This window comes from Erpetoichthys calabaricus, chromosome 5 (genome assembly GCF_900747795.2).
Source record: "Erpetoichthys calabaricus chromosome 5, fErpCal1.3, whole genome shotgun sequence".
Taxonomy (NCBI): domain Eukaryota; kingdom Metazoa; phylum Chordata; class Cladistia; order Polypteriformes; family Polypteridae; genus Erpetoichthys; species Erpetoichthys calabaricus.
In genome coordinates this window covers 142302261-142321909 of record NC_041398.2, presented here as the reverse complement: position 1 = coordinate 142321909, position 19649 = coordinate 142302261, and the positions used below count along the sequence as shown (strand labels likewise).

At 36.8% G+C, this 19649-nt stretch overlaps 1 protein-coding gene and 1 long non-coding RNA gene across 4 annotated transcripts in view; one reads left to right on the top strand and one right to left on the bottom strand.

Moving 5' to 3' along the window:
- LOC127527974 (uncharacterized) overlaps positions 1-19649 on the top strand; it is a 209729-nt gene that overhangs the window by 87956 nt on the left and 102124 nt on the right. The window lies entirely within an intron of this gene.
- LOC114651965 (PDZ and LIM domain protein 3-like) overlaps positions 1-19649 on the bottom strand; it is a 68289-nt gene that overhangs the window by 27399 nt on the left and 21241 nt on the right. For all 3 annotated transcript variants that reach the window (XM_028802097.2, XM_028802099.2, XM_028802098.2), the window contains exon 2: positions 8404-8555. In XM_028802097.2, the coding sequence (XP_028657930.1) occupies positions 8404-8555 (152 nt within the window). The remainder of the gene's footprint in view (positions 1-8403; positions 8556-19649) is intronic.

Below are 19649 nucleotides of genomic sequence, written 5' to 3'. Positions count from 1 at the left end.
TGAATTATCGGCACCCTAACTTGTTAAAGTTTGGGTTTAAAGACTGCAGTGATGCCATTGTGTGTGTGTGTTTTTTTTAATATTATTTTTTGAAGAAGTTACAAATATTATGTAACATGAAACAAAAGTCAAAACTTACAAAATAAAAAAGGTTATATTTTTATCAAAAGTTTAGAAAAAAAAATACTTAAATTAGTTTATGTGAAATTGGAAATATTAACACATTATGTTTCAATTTACATTTAGCCAGAGTCATTACATTTTTACCGACTTTGACTCTAGTAACATAATTGCATCAGCCCTACATGTGTTCTAGGGTTTTTTGACATAGGGGTTCATTTTCTGGCAGCAGTTTTTTATTCAGATTCTTTCTTTTGATGTTAACATTTTCTCTCTGTCCTTTTCGATGCCATTTTGTTTTCTTCCATGCTATGCTATGTCAAGGTTAGCATGTCACTCATTGTCATGGGATTCCTTCTCACAATGCACCAGGTTTTGCTTGATTGCTTAAAAGATGACTCTTGCAAAATCACAGTTATCTGAGATTAAATCTTTTTTTGCAATCTGTGCTTAATTTTGAGAATGTCTTTGAGACTGTCTTTGTTTCTCATTGATCTCTGGTTTTGGTCATTTGCTTCATTTACAGACTCATCTTTTCTCCCAGTGTTTTCCCATAAATGTTTCTAAAGTCTTGTGGAAGTTTGTAAACATATTTGTGACACTTGTAGTGGTGGTGTAGGGCAAAAAGTTACTACAGTGGAAATGTCTGGACTGCTAAGGGTGGTGGCGTGATTCCATGATAAATGATCTGGTGTAGTCAACAAGATTTGCACTTGTGGATGAGTGGAGAATATTTGTTCTGCTGTGCAAGAGGTGGGAGCTGAGTGAGAAAGAGATTAGCCAACTTCATTAGAAAGCACTTACAGGCAGTCCCTCAGTGTAGGAATTCTCATATTGTTCAGCATAAAAATGAGGTGCTGCTGAGGGCCTTTGAATACAGTTTTCCTACTGTAGAAATCTGAACTGCTAGTTACCATTTGGAACAGTTATTACTGGACTTTAATTGTGTTTTATATGTCTGGGACTGTGTCTATAAAGGTAATTGTTGCTGAATTTTTGGATTGGGAGTTGCAATTAATTATATTAGTATTTCTGTTCATAATATAGTTTTATGTTAATTTTCACTTAAAATCATTTATATTTTTTTCCTGGGTTGTTGTGTAAGACCAGTAGGGAAGTAGTATAATCCATTTTTTCAGTTGTTATTGGTTCTGCATTCCTGCATAGTTATTCTTTGGGAAATTGTGAATTTCTCTTAGTTGAGTGAGTAATGTATTGCACCTGACGAGGCCAAGATAGGTACCAGCCTGCTTTGATGATCAACCTGAGTCAATAATGGCTGAATAGATATTAATTGGAGGTATAGTGGCAGCTGGAGACCACCAAAACCCATGAGTTTGTTTCAGTCTATTTAGGGTGAACTTGACCATGAGCATATGACTACTCACTTGACTCATAAGAAGAGCTTCAAGGTCCCTCTTGATGTAGAGTTAATATGAGTAAAATTTAAAGAGCATAATCCAGAGGCAAGAAAGAATATTTTAAGGTGAGCAAGTTGGAAATTTGCCATATTTGAAAGTGAGAGATTAAAGTGCTACTGAGCATTTACAGTTTGTGTGTATTTGTTGTATATTGGCCATTGTGGCTTGTTTATTTATTGGTGTCTGTCCACACAGCTATACACAAATAAATAAATAAAGCTTGTAGAATTTACCATCTATTCATATTTGTGATAGAACTTCAAGGGGTTGGTAGCAAACCACATAAGTATAATTTAATAAACATATAGTAGCTTTCTACCCTAGGATTACAAATTCTTCTAAGGAATTCCCAGGCCGTAAGGAAAATATTATCAATCTGACAAATCCTGCTATGATGTGTTCATTTACCACTTGCTTTCATGTGACACTCAAAATGGATGTTTAAGGTCTAAAGACCAAGCATCCTTTTTTTGTTTGAACATTGCAAGCAACTTTATCTTTATTTGTGTAATCTGAAATAATTTAATCAACCTTTGTAAATTAAATTTAAACTAATTCACATGAACACAAACAATACATATAAACAAAATGACATGTTAAATAACATAATTTTTCACAATTCCTTGCATTGACAATAAATTATTTAAATTATTCCAGTCGATTTTTTTTCTGAACTAATTACAAGGTTGCAGACACCTGAGACATTTTGGATCAGCTTTTGGTAACAAGACGATAATCAACCCTGCTTGGGATGCCAGCTTCCATATTGTTTATTCGTTCATTTCATGAAGGTGCTTATCCTATGCTTTCGGGGGACAACATCTGTCCCGGCAGTAACCGACAAACTAGTCCTGTATAGGATGCCAGTTGATATCACTTAGTTAAATTGAACCAATTCAGGTTGTGCATTGAATCTAAATTACTTGTCTCTGGGTGGTGAAAACACCAAAGAAAATCCTCCATGAAAATGGAGGCAATGTTGAAACCTACTTGATGCTTGAACTGAGATCTGAACAAGTTACTGAAAAGCTGAAAAATTTACTTGGAAATTGTAAGCAAAATATGTGCTGCTGTTTTTTTCTTTTTTATGATTGGATAGCTCCCCAATTTTTTAAAGGGGGTACAATTACATTTTAATAGCACAAAGTAGTCTTTCATATGAGAACTTTGGGAAAATCGCATTGTGAAACAATGCATGCTATTTTAATGAAAAAATGTCAGAAAAAATGTGATGTTACTTTCCTAGTATTAGATTCCTGGAAGAACTCAAATCCCAAGAATCAATGCCATTGCCATCATCACCAGCAAATCACAACCTGTTTCAAACTTCCAGGAAGTAGCAAACTTTGATTCATGTGATCAGAACTGGCAAGATCGTCCCAATTTTAATGGTAATGACTGCACCCTGTGGTAGTGTGAAATGAATCTTTCAAACTAAATAAAGTGCTCATCTGCTACCTCTGTCTTATAATTTCATACATTCATGCTCTCAAATGGAAATGAAGCAGAGGAGCAAATTAAATTAAATTAACTTGTTTGACACCATATATCGTCAAAACTGTAATCATCAGTGTACAAGATCTGTCTAGGAAATGAGCCTACTTGGGAAGGAAGTGGTGGAGCACGTTGCCATTTTAAGATTTTTCATTTTAGTCTCCCTGAAGTTGAATACACTTCTGTCGCCTTTCTTTTGATACCCTTTGGGGAAAATGAAACTTCTTACAAGTCACACCACTGCTCAACATCATTCATGACAGCTTCATCTATGTTAAAATGGCAACAATGTGGGTGTTTCTTCATCTCAGGAAAGAAGTTAGAAGGAACCAACGCTGATGGATAAGGAGGGTGGGGCAACAGTTTGAAGTTCATTCTTTCAGTGTTTCCACTGTCACGTGCGCTCTGGCTGCTTTGGCATTGCTGTGATGAAAGAAGACTCCGAGGAATAACTTTTCAGGACTTTTTCAGCAATGACATCCTTCAGATTGAAAATATGACAGGAATTACAAACAAGGTCAGGTCACGTCTACTCAAGAAAAAGATTTCATGTATCTGATGTTACTCCGTCAAAAGTAGTCTCACTTCCCATCAGACTCCTTGTATAAGGCTTATACCTTAACGATAAAGAATGATAAATTAGAAGTGATGTAGAGAACTCTGTGATATGTTGTCATGAAAATTGGGGTGATCATATTCATATATTGTTTCACATAGTATCAGAATCAAACAAGTAAGTTCTTTTCCGCCTCCAGCAACTCTGGAAAGGCAGATGCAATGCAAAACTGAGGCATGTTTTTATAAAAAAAAAAAAAAAGTTCAACAATGTAATAAAACCAGTTCCAATTGCATAGAGGCAAATGCAAGTAGTTTGAAAGGAGAGATTAGTGGACAGGGTGGTCATGCATGTCAGTTCACGTTGATGCTTGGGATTTGAGTTCTTCCACATGCTCAATGTTAGACCAATGACATTAGCAGTCCAGTGCTTTCTGGTGATTTTTATAAAAGTGGCTGCACTGTTTCACACCATGATTTTTTTTCAAAGTTCCCACATAAAAGAGACCATTTCAGTATTAAAAAGTAACAAACTGTGACTGTTCTCCTTTAACTAATAAAACTATATGCCATACATGAGATATACAGCATCTGAGATTATCACTCGTAGTAATATGAAATGAGAATGATGCCCATCAAAATTATTTGTGTCCCCATACATGGCCAAGGACTCTCATCCTCAAGCCACTGATCTTGGGGCACTGGGGGCAGAATGTCCTATCTGGGTGCAGCTTCTGCAAATCTGTGTTCTCCTCTTTTTCCTTTGGTCGTCATCTTTTCAACTGCTTCATCAGACAGGAAGTCTGTTTGCTTATCCAGGTTTTTGTAAACCAGGCCTGAAGGGTGTCTCTTCAACAACTGCTTCTATCCACTTTAGTCTTTCTTGGCTTAATTTGCAGTACAGGACTTGTCCACCAACAGATTTAGTTCTGTTGTATCATGGCTTCAGTGCTTGTTGTCTTTTCTTTGGTGCGGACCCTTGAATTAGAGCAGTGTTCCTTCTAATGGATGCGGAAAATCTTCCAGAGACAATACTAATGGAATCTTTTGAGAGTTCTCAGGTTGTAAAGGTTGGTGACATACTGTAGCTCTTCTTACAAGGCTGACGTGGTACTGTTGTGATGTGAGATTTTACATATAACTTGATGAATATTTTGTATGTCTTTATTTGATTTTTAGGCAAAGCAATGTAATATAAGACAATGAAGAGCACAGCTCAGCTGCCATTTTGAACAGACATGTGGCTGAAAGCTGAGCACCAATGATGCCTTAACTAGAGACATTTAAGTAACTAGAAGTCCGTGTGCCGCCTGAACTACATATCACCATTTAATCAGGTTGTATGGTTGCCAATATTCACATATACTTTGCATTTTGTTATTATTTATGAATATTATCAATAATACATTATTTAAACTGTAACTTAACTTCTGCTTGTCTTTTTACTACATCTAATTGCCTGAGGGTATCGATATAGAAGGGAAGGTGGGGAATAGTTATATACAATAATACCTTATAAACAGTGGTAAGTCTGTGAGATTAGGCATTCTGACAAAGGCTACATGTTAATAATACAATAGGGGAAAGTAGAGCAATATATATTACTCTACCAAGACAAAACAGGAACAAATCATTGTTGATACTCTATAAGCAGTCATAAGTGGTATTAAGTAAGAGATTATTTTCATTGACTGACAGTTTGTTTTGAAAATTTCTTTGACAGCTGTTGTACATCCTTTGAACATGTTTATTAGCATTACTGGCTCTGAGTGTTGAGTTGTCTTATGTATTTTAATTTTACAAGTTTTCAACAGCGCGTGCAGCAGAAGGGGAGCAAAAATCCTATACCGCAAAGCTGTTATTGTCTGTGTCATAACTCAGTGTCACCTTGCTAGTTTTATTGAAAATGCATTACTGGAGAGAGATTTATGTTTTGTTTTGGAATATGTGATTACAATATCTTTCCACTGCTGTGAAGGGCCATGGAAACTAAAAAAGAAAACAATATAATTTTTCCCATATCCTTATGAAGTAGTTTAGGATTGCGTTATTGTGTTTTCCCCACGGGTCTTGAAAAGGGGATTCAAATGATATTTATAGGTTCACCAGAATTGATCTTTCTGTCTTGGAGGAATGGTACAGGAAGCCCTTGAAACTAAACCTGAAAACAGCTAAAATTGTCTTCTCAATTGTTTTTTTTTTTTTTAAGAAGCAACAGAGATAGGAATTTGTCAAAGCATAGGGTGTATATCAGTGTATGCTTTGTTTTATATATTATTGTAGATCTTGAAGGTAACTTGATGTAGGAATTGAATGCCTGGTGACCTGAGTAACTTTGGAAAAAAGAATTCCTAAAGATTAGGAAAAAAGTCAGCTTATTTCAACCTTATTTGAACCTTATGATTAAAGTGTTTTTTTATATATCAATGAAGCTTTGAGGTAAATAGAGAGAACATATAGTTTGACAAGATCCATAGAAATTGGAAACAAATGCTGGACAAGGTTTAGGCAAAATATATGCTACATATTTCTGGATATTTTGTTTGACAAGATGTATTTAAGCTCTCTATCCATACCAATCTTTTTTTTGTTATTTTAAGTATCCAATTGACTGGCACTAATGTCTCAAGTAATGTCATTACAATATATAAATAATATTCAAGAACATTTCAGCGTGGAGTGCTATTTGTCATACTGATGATTGTGGTAACCAAAGAAATATACAAGGCACTGCCATGAGAGATCTTTTGGCACAGTGATTTTGTTTTGCTGGTGAGAAGTGAAGCAGAATTGAAAGAGAAGATAGTAAAATAGATGGTGAAATTAACTAATGGGGAGTTGTAGGGGAAGTGTGTAAAATTCAGGTGCATGGCTGGGAAGTAAAGATCTCAGGGATTCTTAAGTGCATGGTCTGCTTGAAGTATCTTCACCAAATATGTAATGGGGAGAGACGGATTCTGCTGAAGGCAGGTTCAGCCTTTGTTAAAGTTATGTGTGAGGGCTGTCAAAATGTTGATGACCTTGATGGTAAATTTTCATATTACTAAAGAACTTGGTTTGAAGAAAGTGTGGAACTTTTGCTATCTATTGTTCTGCCAGTATAAACTGAGCAGATGTGATTTGTTATATGGACCATGAGATGAGTCTTAGACTAAAGCCAAACACAAGTTAAAGAAGGTAACAAAACTATCACCAAAGTTAAAGTTGTATTGTATTTCAGGACCAGAATTCACTACAATAATACACACAATGCTCTTTAGTTTATTAGTAATCTTAGCTGAATCAACATCCATAGCACTGGCTTACAAGCCACAAGATGTGACTTCCAAGAACACCCACCCCCCACCCAGCGCAAACAACCTGGAGCATCTTGACAGTGGAGTACCAAATTGGCACTACTCATAAAAAAAAAAAGTTGAAATAACTGTCATTGAAAAAATGTATTCAACAGTACAAATATAATAGTAATAGAATAATGCTACAAGCTGATCTGTGCAGTAAAGAATGTTGAAAAATAGAACTGGAGAAATAAAAATGTATTACATGCGTAATATCTAATGTTTTAATCATAAAACTGATAATAGTACCTTTCCACACTTAGGTGGTACACAGTTCTAAGCTGGAACTACTAAGGCTGAGATATTCATGGAAGAAATATTGCAGGACGAAATGCTCATTTAAAATGTGTGAAGAATTGTATGGTGCATGAGAGTGAGATATGGCTGATGATGTGAAATATGTTAAGTTGTAACTGATTGACACTAGGATAATCAGGGCGTAAAAGTGCATATCTAGTGAAATGGTTGGTTCTGTGTCCTGTGGAGACCAGAAACAATGGAAGAAGAAGGTGCAGGGATAAAGAGTAGAGAGAGGCTCAGAAAGACCAGGGTGGAAGTTATATAAGAAGGATATGTTGAACCCAAAAGATATTAAAGACTGCAGAAAGTGAACTAAGAGAAGTTGAGAATGAGTGGCAACTGATGATTTCCATCTATTTTATTTCCTTTTCAATAACATAATTTGGGATTTGCATATCAGTTCTCACACCAAGAAAAAAAAAACCTAAAAAAAAAGAGCTAAAAACTCATATGAAGACTCATGTCAAGGCTGATTTATACTTCTGTATCAAGCCTGCAGCGTAGCTACCAAAGCCCACATAGCCTGTCGTGCATCTGCTCAAAAATGTGACTATGCGTTGCTTGTCACAGAGCCCCCTACCCCTCTGCCAGTTTGGTAACTATGTATTTCCTGAAATGTGTTTGTTCATCTTCCGCTATTCTGAAGTAAACATTTAGTAGATCAAGGAAAGAGTTTTCAATTATGTTAAACAAAATCACACATTTATATGACACTTCATTACAACACTACCAAAACAATCATGGATGTCAATTCATGGCATGAAATATAGGGTAAAATTGATATGGAAGTCAGTGAATGTATGAAAAATTGGAAAAATGTGAGGGACAAATGCGTTTACCTATGGAAGAAAATGTATAGAAAGCAAAAACTGAGTGCATTTTAATGGATGATTTGCTTTTCTTACATGCTACAAATGCCGACAACTTGCATTCGCTCATGTGCCTGCAGTACGGCACAATATAGAAGTATGAACTGCTTTCAACAGTGTAGGCTCAACAAAAATATATAAATCAGGCTTCACTCGTAAAAGGCTGGCTTAAAGTAACCAGTTACTCTTACCCATGTGTTATATATATATGTTATATATATATATAATATCTTGTACTACAAACTCTTTAAACTTTTTGCCTAAACCTAAATGAATGTCACTGGTTCCAGCTGTTTGAGTCCTTACCTTTGAATCTTTAGGTTTAGTTGATTTGTTGAATCCTTTATTCTGTTCTGAGCTTCACAGTGAGTCATTCCTTCTGTTGTTACACCCTCAATGGAAAGAATAATATCACCAGGGCAAAGGTTAGCCAGGCTTGCCTTGCTTCCAGGAGTAATCTGAAAGATACAAAGTATAAATAGAAAGAGCATAATGATGAGTATCATTGTTAGTTCATACATTTTTTTTATTTATAATTTAGGAAACGTTTAAAAAGACATTACTTTTTCCTTCCTTCTCTCTGTCAAAACAAACTAAACATTTAAGGGAATCTACACTTCATTCAGCTTATTGTAGGCTGTAGTATAAACCAAGTGAAAGGTATTCCCTGACTTGGCATAGTTTTCTGTGGAATAGGTAAAGATTTAGTGTTTAAGTCCTGATGAAACATGGATTATAAAAATGTGAAGGGCTGCAGTGGAATTATTAACTAAGTTTTTACTTCAGAATGAACTCTAGGTTGTTGGTTTAATCCTCCTTGGTGCCCACAATATACAGCACATTCAGCACCAATTCTGACAGTCCCACCTTCACACCCAGGTAGCATGTAATCTATAGATGTAATTTTACTTTGACAACAGCTTGCGTGCCTGTTTCAGACATTAGCTACATGGAATTATGCTTGTGTGTATTCCTATTGTTAACAAACCTCAGTCAATTATTTAACTAGCTTGTGTTAGCAAAAACCCTTTGGCAACATCAACCACTACTTGGGATTTGCCCCTACTAATAAACAATGTGAAGAGGACTATAACACATTTTCATTCAGAGATAAATCTCATCATTCATAAGCTATTTGCTGTGAACCTTGCATGAGCCCTTAAATGACTTATCACATACCAGTAATGGTGCACTGCATGATAACGTGCAGTGAATACACTTGACTTGAGCATTCATAGTTTTCATACTCTTTCTCAGTACATTTAGCATTTGTTTGCTCAGAGGTTGATGTGCTTGCTGCTTCCTGAGCAGCTCTTCTTTTCTCCACCCTAACGGCCCGCTGCTTCTCTTCTTTTGTCAGCATCTTTTCATATTAAAACTGATTAAGTCAGTGTTTGTGTTGCAATTACTTAGTACATTTTCTTTAGTTTTTCACTTAAGCTGGCACTTAAGACTTCAATCTGCCTCAAGAATGATTTAAGATATGAAGAGGTAGGGGAAGTGACAGCGTAGGTGGTAGGGATGAGAATGGCGCCCATACACATGTGCTGCATGGCCACCCTGCTGGCCACTGCCGAGAGTTGGTATTCTACAATAAAATAAAATAAAAATAAAAAGAGGAATAACCTTGGAAGTCAATCATCATTTAGAAAGCAGATAGTAGACGTCATGTAGTATATGTGTACCAAATTTCAGGTCAATAGGTCAAACGGTTTGCGAGTTACAGGTGATTTAAAATCCTGGACAGGCAAATGAACAGCCACGGTAGCATATTATATATAAAGATTACATTTGAGTACTGAAATTTGATTAGAGTGTACAGTAGAATTCTCACTCTCTGCTTGCAATACCATATCATGATAGGTTTTTGTGTGGATCATTTGTCACCCATTCTGATTCTAGCTTTGCCCTTGGCATAAACAATATGTTCCTGCATTCAGGGTTACTCATATCAGTGATGTACACTGTGTGCAGGAGCATACATACATATCCCAAACCAACTTTGATTTTCTCAAATTACAAAGTACATATGCCTAAAATTTATCTTGGTTTTAAGTGATACCTTTTGTTTAGCAGAATCAAAATTAATTGTTTATCCATCCTTCCTCATATTGGCACATTATTACTCCCTCATATGGAGCCAATTTGGAACCATCAATAACATAACCTGAACATTTTTAGAATGTGGGAGGAGAAGTCTAAATTTCAAAGTACACAAAAAACAATGAAGCTCAGTTTGTGTCCTGTCCTGGTTATCTTCTGTATGGAGTGTTTACACATTCTCATTGTGTTTATGTGGGTTTTTTGCAGGAATTTTAGTTTGCTGCCAGATTCCTAAATGGCAACCCTATAATGGCCCATTCTGATTTAACTTTTGGTGGATGTGGAAATGAATGTTTTTGAAGTGTTAAGCATATTGTCAATAGTGGTTCTGTAGAGGTTCTGTTTTCTGTATGCTAGGATGTTTATAGGAATGAATTGATTTGTGAAAATGGAAAAGAGGATAAGGTATAGTTTGTTTAAAGGTTTTGTCCTGCTCCATGGAAGATCCAATGCTAAGTGACATTTAATGGGATTAATGAGTAGTGTCTGAGAAATATGTTTTTTAGTCTGGTAATGATATTGATATGTGGGCAAAGATGACCGATTACTGATACATATGACACCAATTTTACTGGTGTGTTTAAATCTGAATGGAATGATAAAGATCAAATGCTTGATGTTTTAACATCAAGCATGTTTAATTTTAACAATGAAACAAGGAAAATTAGTTTTGTTTGTTGTTGTTTGTTTTTAATGAACACAAAGCACAGAGACGTCAATTTATTCTCTTTGAACTATACATGACAGGTGGTGTGAGGATAAGCATCTAATTGTTAAATTGTTGTTTATATAGATAACACTATAGCCCATGTTGACTTGAATAAACTTCACTGATAACAAAGTTATTAATATCTACTCTCATCTGATGATTATGTGGTGTAAGAAATTTAAGGGATTAATGAATGAATAAATGAATCAACACACACTAGGGTGTCCAAAAAACAACTAATAGCCTCAAGTTCTCCACAATTATGTTTATAATGAACAAACAATTTTAATGAATACAAATGACATTTTGAGGTCACTCCTTTGACAGTTTTTAGGAAATGAACTATGAAGCAGATAACTCTTCCACACTTTTGGCTCTACAAAATTAGCACTGTCTTTGAAGTTGGAAAATTCTTGTGATGATTAGTGACCAGTCGAACAATAAATTGCTTCTGTTCATCATTTGTCAGTGTAACATTGTACTTTTCAATGAGACTTATTCCTCTTTCTGCTGTGTTGTTCAGTACCGTCATGCATGCAGACAGTTCACAAAATTCATTGAAGACTGGATCATATCTGTCCACTGTTCTGGTGGTTCCTTGAGAAATGACTGAGACCTTGCTTTGCCTTATTCCATAAAGACATCAAAGAAGTATATTATTCTTCCTGTTACCAGATCCTCCAACTTCAGGTGTTTCATCTTATTAGCTTAAGATGCTGAGAAATGTCTGGTAATGGTGGCCGTGGCAGGCTTTGCACCATTGTTTTCTTTGTTTCTACTTTCTACCCCTCATAGACCCAGTGATCATCAAAGGTGACTGTGTGCAGATGGTGCAGACCTATAAATATCTGGGAGTGCAGCTGGATGATAAATTAGACTGGACTGCCAATACTGATGCGCTGTGCAAGAAAGCACAAAGCCGGTTATACTTCCTTAGAAGGCTGGCTTCCTTCAACATCTGCAATAAGATGCTGCAGATGTTCTATCAAACAGTTGTGGCGAGCGCCCTCTTCTACGCAGTGGTGTGCTGGGGAGGCAGCATTAAGAGGAAAGACGCCTCACGCCTGGACAAACTGGTGAGGAAGGCAGGCTCTATTGTTGGCATGGAGCTGGACAGTTTAACATCTGTGGCAGAGCGAAGGGCGCTCAGCAGGCTCCTATCAATTATGGAGAATCCACTGCATCCACTAAATAATGTCATCTCCAGACAGAAGAGCAGCTTCAGCGACAGACTGCTGTCACTGTCCTGCTCCACTGACAGACTGAGGAGATCGTTCCTCCCCCAAACTATGCGACTCTTTAATTCCACCAGGGGGGGTAAACGTTAACATTTAACATTATACAAAGTTATTGTCTGTTTTTTTTCACCTGTATTATTATCATTCTTTAATTTAATATTATTTATTGTATCAGTATGCTGCTGCTGAAGAATGTGAATTTCCCATTGGGATTAATAAAGTATCTATCTATCTATCTATCTATCTATCTATCTATCTATCTATCTATCTATCTATCTATCTATCTATCTATCTATCTATCTATCTATCTATCTATCTATCTATCTATCTATCTATCTATCTATCTATCTACTTGTCCCTGTTATCAAAATGGCTAAAAATTAAACTTTTTCTTACTAGTAGAATGCTCTGGAAACTTTCACTAACTACTGGAATGTTCTGTTTCAATTTTTATTTTTTTTGTATTGTTTACTAATGACTTAGATAGTTGAGAACTCAGCACAAAAGAATCTACATAATAATTCATTACATTTATATAGCGCTTTTCTCAGTACTCAAAGCGCTATCCACACAGGGAGGAACCGAACCCACAATCTTCCACAGTCTCCTTACTGCAAAGCAGCAGCACTACCACTGCGCCACCTGTGAGGACATACATACTAACAATGCAAATAAAATTTTCAGAATGGATCGATCTCTACATGTTTCACAATCTGGCAAAATGTCACAGATAAACCAGCAATTCCTAATGGATAAAAATGAGCCTTGTGGAGAAATGATTCCATAAACATCAATTCTTTGCATTGGTTTGTGGACAACTCTAATGCACATTTATATGTCTTGGGAGATGTGTGTCACAAGATATAATTTATCTGCATATGATATGTACTATTTAATGAACAATATTATTTTTATATAACCAGGAGTATGCCTGTCTTAAGTCTTATAAATCTTAATTTATTTTTTGGCATTTAAATTCTTAAGCAGTTTGATTTGTAAATATTAAGATTGCTGAAAAAGTACTTGTCTTCTTAGACTTGAGAGTCTACTGAAACATTTCTTTGCATATCTCCCAGACACCTATTTATCATTAGACTGACACTAACCTACGCAACTTCTAGTTGTGGGGTGTATCAGATTTGCCAATGGCAGTTGCTAAATGCATTGCTGGACCATGTCAATATACATGACTGACAAATGCTGTCAGAGTAATGTTTAGCAACTGCTTGCCAACCTTCTAACACATTTGTGGTTGATCCTTTTTGAGATAGCCAATTGCATGTTGTCTGATGGAGCCAGTGCTGTATGGTGAATTTAGCCTTCATCTCTGGACTTTTTTTTTTTTTTTTCAACCTCCATTTTCTCGTAGCACATAAAAAACGAGACAGACAAGCTTCTGTTCTGTCTTTTCACTTATGCCATACTTGCTTAACTATGCTATTGCAAAGAATATGTCTGCAACCATTGTCACTTGTTTGGGATATGGGTGGAAAACCCATGCAGACATCTGGAGAACAAACAGACTCCACACAGACACTGGGCAAATGGAGAGCCAACTCTGTTAGAGCTCTGAGAAAGCAAAACTAACCATTGTGCCACCATGATGCCACTCTTTAGTGGTACTGATTTCCATAATGCAACGTAGTATAATTATTTCAGGATGGGATTACAAAAGAATGAATAAATGGATAGTTAATGAATAGTAATGCATTCTTTGGACCTATATTGGAATTGGTAGGTTTGGAAAATGAATTAACGTAAACAATATACTTTTTTTAACCTATTTGTAAAAGAAGATGGAAGGATGGTGTGATGAATAGCACTGCTGCCTTATTGATCCACTGTTCTGGGTTTGATTCCCACACTTAGTCATTACCCATGTGGATTTTCTACACTCTATGTGATATTTCTCTCTTAGTACTTCAGTTTTCCTTCCACATTCTTAAATACATACTAGTTAGGTTAATTGATCCATATGTGAAGCAGCCATGCAATGAACTAGTCCTGTCCTGGGCAGTGTCCTGCCTTGCTCCTGATTATGATTGTATAAGGTTCTGGTACCTCACAATCCAAAATTTGGATAATCAAATTTTCATCCATCCATTATCCAACCCGCTAAATCCTAACTACAGGGTCACGGGGGTCAGCTGGAGCCAATCCCAGCCAACACAGGGCGCAAGGCAGGAAACAAACCCCGGGCAGGGCGCCAGCCCACCGCAGGGCGCGCACACACACACCAAGCACACACTAGGGACAATTTAGAATCGCCAAAGCACCTAACCTGCATGTCTTTGGACTGTGGCAGGAAACCGGAGCACCCAGAGGAAACCCACGCAGACATGGGGAGAACATGCAAACTCCACACAGGGAGGATCTGGGAAGCGAACCCGGGTCTCCTAACTGCAAGGCAGCAGTGCTACCCACTGCACCACCGTGCCACCCCACCATCAGATTTTAAAATGTTATTTTTCTAAAATATTTTTTCAGGGTCTTAATTTGTACTGTTTAATTTAATTTATGTTCCATTGTATTTTTTTTACTTTAGCTGGTTCAGTGTTACCGAATAATTAAAAATGTCAAATGTTTCAGCTGTGTAGATTATTGAAGATGGCTTTCAGCTCTGTTGTACGTTTTAGTAAAGAATTGCTAAGAACTTACTATTTTCTCCTGACACTTGCACTTGAAACACACCTTTTTAAATGCAGGCATCTATTCTGTACCAATATGTTCTATTAGTTTTCTATTTGTCCTCTACAATCACCAGTTATTTTTAATTATTTTCAGTTTTATTTGGTGACTAAACATTTAGTTGTGAGGAATGTCAGGAAACACAGTGGGCAGGAAGGATGACAAACAATTTACTAGTTAAGTTGGTAGATTTGGACTCTAGCGGTTCAGGGTACATAAATAACACTACAGAGGATATACTCCACTCAGCCTCCATAATGTGTGTGGATGTTTCTGAAAAATAGCTGCAACTCAAATGTTCTCTTTAAATTTGTGAGCTGCTACACATAGGCTGTTATGCTTTATCTAAGCAGATGAATTTCTTACCAAGCTGTGTTGATCTAACAGGAGAGGCATGCATTTTACCTCCTCTTTCTGTGCAACAGAAGTTGTAGTTTGCCTCTGACATCATCCTTAGTTACTAGTCATCTTAATAGAGTCATGCCAAAAGCATTCATGTGCCTTGGCACCTGCCAGATTCATCAGTTGACTTGCTTGTTAAGGGCAGCTGTTCCATGATTACATTTCCTTGCATTTTGCTTAGCAGCAATTTATACTCTATGAGATCATTCAAGGAGCTGATTTGTAGCAACCACTATGTTTGTACATAGAAGGAGTAAATAAATATATTATTCACAAAGCATTATGATTTCTGCAATATTAGTTCTGGCTATACAGTTATTACTAAGCTTAAAAAATCTACTGCATACAGCATAACACTAATTTTATTTTTAGTGGGTTAAACTTTTTTCAGTTTTTTTTTTATGTTGATTTTTCTTCATACTAAACCATGTTGGCTTAAGAACAGTTGTTTGATTTAGATTTTATCTAATTGCAGTTGAGCTGAAAACATTCTCATGACCTTCAGAACTCAGCCTGGCCCTGTTCCAAGGTTATTATAGTTTTGCCTTTTTATGTTTGTTTAGATAGATAGATAGATAGATAGATAGATAGATAGATAGATAGATAGATAGATAGATAGATAGATAGATAGATAGATAGATAGATAGATAGATAGATAGATAGATAGATAGATAGATAGATAGATAGATAGATAGATAGATAGATAGATAGATACTTTATTAATCCCGATGGGAAATTCACATTCTTCAGCAGCAGCATACTGATACAATAAATAATATTAAATTAAAGAATGATAATAATACAGGTGAAAAAAACAGACAATAACTATGTATAATGTTAAATATTAACGTTTACCCCCCCTGGTGGAATTAAAGAGTCGCATAGTTTGGGGGAGGAACGATCTCCTCAATCTGTCTGTGGAGCAGGACAGTGACAGCAGTCTGTCGCTGAAGCTGCTCTTCTGTCTGGAGATGACATTATTTAGTGGATGCAGTGGATTCTCCATAATTGATAGGAGCCTGCTGAGCGCCCTTCGCTCTGCCACAGATGTTAAACTGTCCAGCTCCATGCCAACAATAGAGCCTGCCTTCCTCACTAGTTTGTCCTGGCGTGAGGCGTCTTTCCTCTTAATGCTGCCTCCCCAGCACACCACTGCGTAGAAGAGGGCGCTCGCCACAACTGTTTGATAGAACATCTGCAGCATCTTATTGCAGATGTTGAAGGAAGCCAGCCTTCTAAGGAAGTATAACCGGCTTTGTCCTTTCTTGCACAGCAAGAAATTTATATATTATTTATATATATATAATTTATATATTAGTTTCAGTTTTAGTAATTATGGTAAGGTTAAAGAGCTACTATGGAGTTTAGTTTTGTGTCACAATCAGACAGAACAGCGCACTTAAAGGGTTTGGATATAAGTTTAATGTAAGTGGAAGCTTACTACACTACATGGTTTACTATCTGGTTTTGTTTTTTGTTTGATAAAGTACAAGTACAATCAAAATCAGATACAGAATATGAACAATTATTCAATTTTATAATTTTTAGAATATTTTCTATGTTGTTTGTGCAGACAAAATGTGTGCTGACTATTTCCATGTTTCATCTTCTCATTTTCTTTCTCAGAATGGGCCAAATTGTGATGAAAGTCAGGTAAATTTTAAGGTTTGAGGGTTTTTTTTTTACATTAAATGTCTACAGCACACAACATATCCTGCTCGAATACAATGTGCTTACAATTAATGCCTTCAATATGGTATTCAAGAACCTCCCATACTGTTCTTTATTTTCTACCAGCCATATTGATCTCTGAATCCATCTCAGGCACATAAAATTTATAGACAGAATTTTGCCACCTACAGCCCTGAAAAGATATCAAAAAATCAGAAAATAGATCCTACTGTGTTCTGACAGGTGTGATCATGAAAATCATGGGGGCTTAGGAAGAACAGAGCTCTTAGGCTTGAATCAGTGCACAGACCCCACCTAGCTGTATTAACGAAAACAAAGAATATATATATATATATATATATATATATATATATATATATATATATATATATATATATATATATATTTGCAGTTGGAGATCCACAAAGGGAGAAAAAACGAATCACGTATCATAAAATAGTTTTATTCCTGAGCTTTCAACCCCTATCAGGGGTCTTCATCAGAGGATAATGCTTAGACTTACAAGAATCAAAGGCAATATATAGCAACACATTCAGGGGGGGGGTGGGTGGAGGTGACTAAGTCCGTATGATCAAAAGGGGGGGGGGGTTTATCGTTAAATTAAAGTGCATATGTCCTTCTTAAGTTGGCATATGCTGGGTTTATGTCCAAGTGTCTGTTGATGGCATTTTCATCTGATAGCCAAGACTCGGCCAACTCTCTGGCGCTTTTTGTACTGGCCTATATATATATTGTGGCACGCGGCTGGGGGTGGTACCCAGTCGGGGCGCCCAGGAGGACCGGATGAGGGCTTGTGCCTCCTTCAGACCACGAGGGGGCGACCGCCCTGGTTGCTTTGGGGGCCACGGGTACAGAGCTTTGAAGCTCAACCCTGTAGGGGCCAGTGGTCACCGCCAGGGGGTGCCCCAATGCCTGGAGAGCCCTGGACCTCAGCACTTCCTCCACACTAAGAAGTGCTGGGGGGAAGAGGAGCAGGGACACCAGGAGTGCTTCCGGCGATGCAGCCGGCACTTCGGCCACACTGGGGCGTGTTGCCGGAAGATTGTCGGAGCACACCTGGAGCACATCCGGGTGACAATAAAAGGGACTGCCTACCTTCATTCAGGGCTAGAGTCGGGTGGAAGAGGATGAGGTCTTTGGCGGAGGCAAGGAGGCGGCTTGAAGTGAGAGAGAAGGCATTTTATTGAGGGCCTGGACTTGTGGGGTGATTGGTGCTGCGGCACTGGGTTGTGTTTGATCTTAATTGTAAATATTGTAGAATAAACTTGTGTTGGGTGACATACAAATGTCCGTCTGTCTGTGTCCAGGCTGTTTCCCACAATATATATACAGTATATATATATATTCTAAATTCTCTTATCCAGAGCAGGATTGCAGGAAATCTGGAGCCTATCCCAGCTGGTTTGAATGCAAGGCAGGGAAAATCCCTGGACAGGGTGCCAGACTATTGCAACAATACTATATGTATGCAATATGTGTGACATGGCTGATGTTAAGAACAAAAAGAGTATAATATTTCAACTGTCTATTTTGAAAGACTGAAAAAAGTGAGACAAATATTTTAAAACATACTTTAATTCTGCCACCGGATTATTTTCAAAATATCAGTATTTTGAGCTGTGAATGTAAAACTAAAAAAGTGAAATTAATAAATACAGAATAAATACAAAAGCACATTATTAGGTTTAGTTTGTCACCTACCTACCTGTAGTTCTGTATCGACATTGCCAACTCAGGAATTTTACGTTTGTATCGCTTCAACCTTTTTAAAGCAAAAGTGATTGGGCAGCAACAATATACTGATCTTGTATGTTGACCGTCAAATCCATCACCTTGTCATGCTTCACTAACAATTGGACCAGAATTTATCATGCTGTTGCTATGAGCTCCTGAAGAACTATAACTGTTATCACACAGTAAATCGCTTTCTTTGTCACACACTTTACGCTCCTGTATTCAGTTTGTTCTGTCACCACCAATGCTGTGTCAACACCCACCCCACATTTACCAGTCAGTGTTCATTGGATAAATATATGTGGACGGCTCGTGGTGGATGACTTTCTGTTTTAGAGTTAAAAGTTACAAGGGTTAAAGACTAATGGCAGAAATATTTATTCACAAACCAAATATGAAATTATTATTAATATATTTTGATTAATTCTGGAACCCCTGCAGCTTAGGTTAGCCCTTACTTGGCCAGGTTGTTACAAAAACTAAAAATATTTTTAGTAAATTTATTTTATTTCAGTTAGTCTTTTCAGCTATTTTAATGGTTTTTGTTTAGTTTTTGTTTTTCATTTCGGTTATGTTATTTTATTTCAGTTTACAAAATTTTTTTGTATTAATTGTTTCAGCTTTGATTTTAGTTTTTTGTTAACTATAATAACTTTGGCCTGTCCCTAAAGAGATGTTTTTGATTAGACCTTGTCCCCCACATACAAGATGTAGCATAAAATAGACTCTCTTCTCAAACATCCATATTAACAGTTTTTTTAATTTTTGATTTGATATACTTTATTAATCCCCAAGGGGAAAATGTCTTTTCAAGTGACCTTTGGGGGTCAGAGCACAGGTTCAGCCATTGTGCAGCGCCTCTGGAGCAATTTTCAGGTTAATTGCCTAAAGGAGTATGATACTTTTGGCAGTCCCAGGATTTTGTATCAACAACCTTCCAGATACCAGTGCAAATCCTTAGTGTCAGAGCCACCACTCTACCCAAA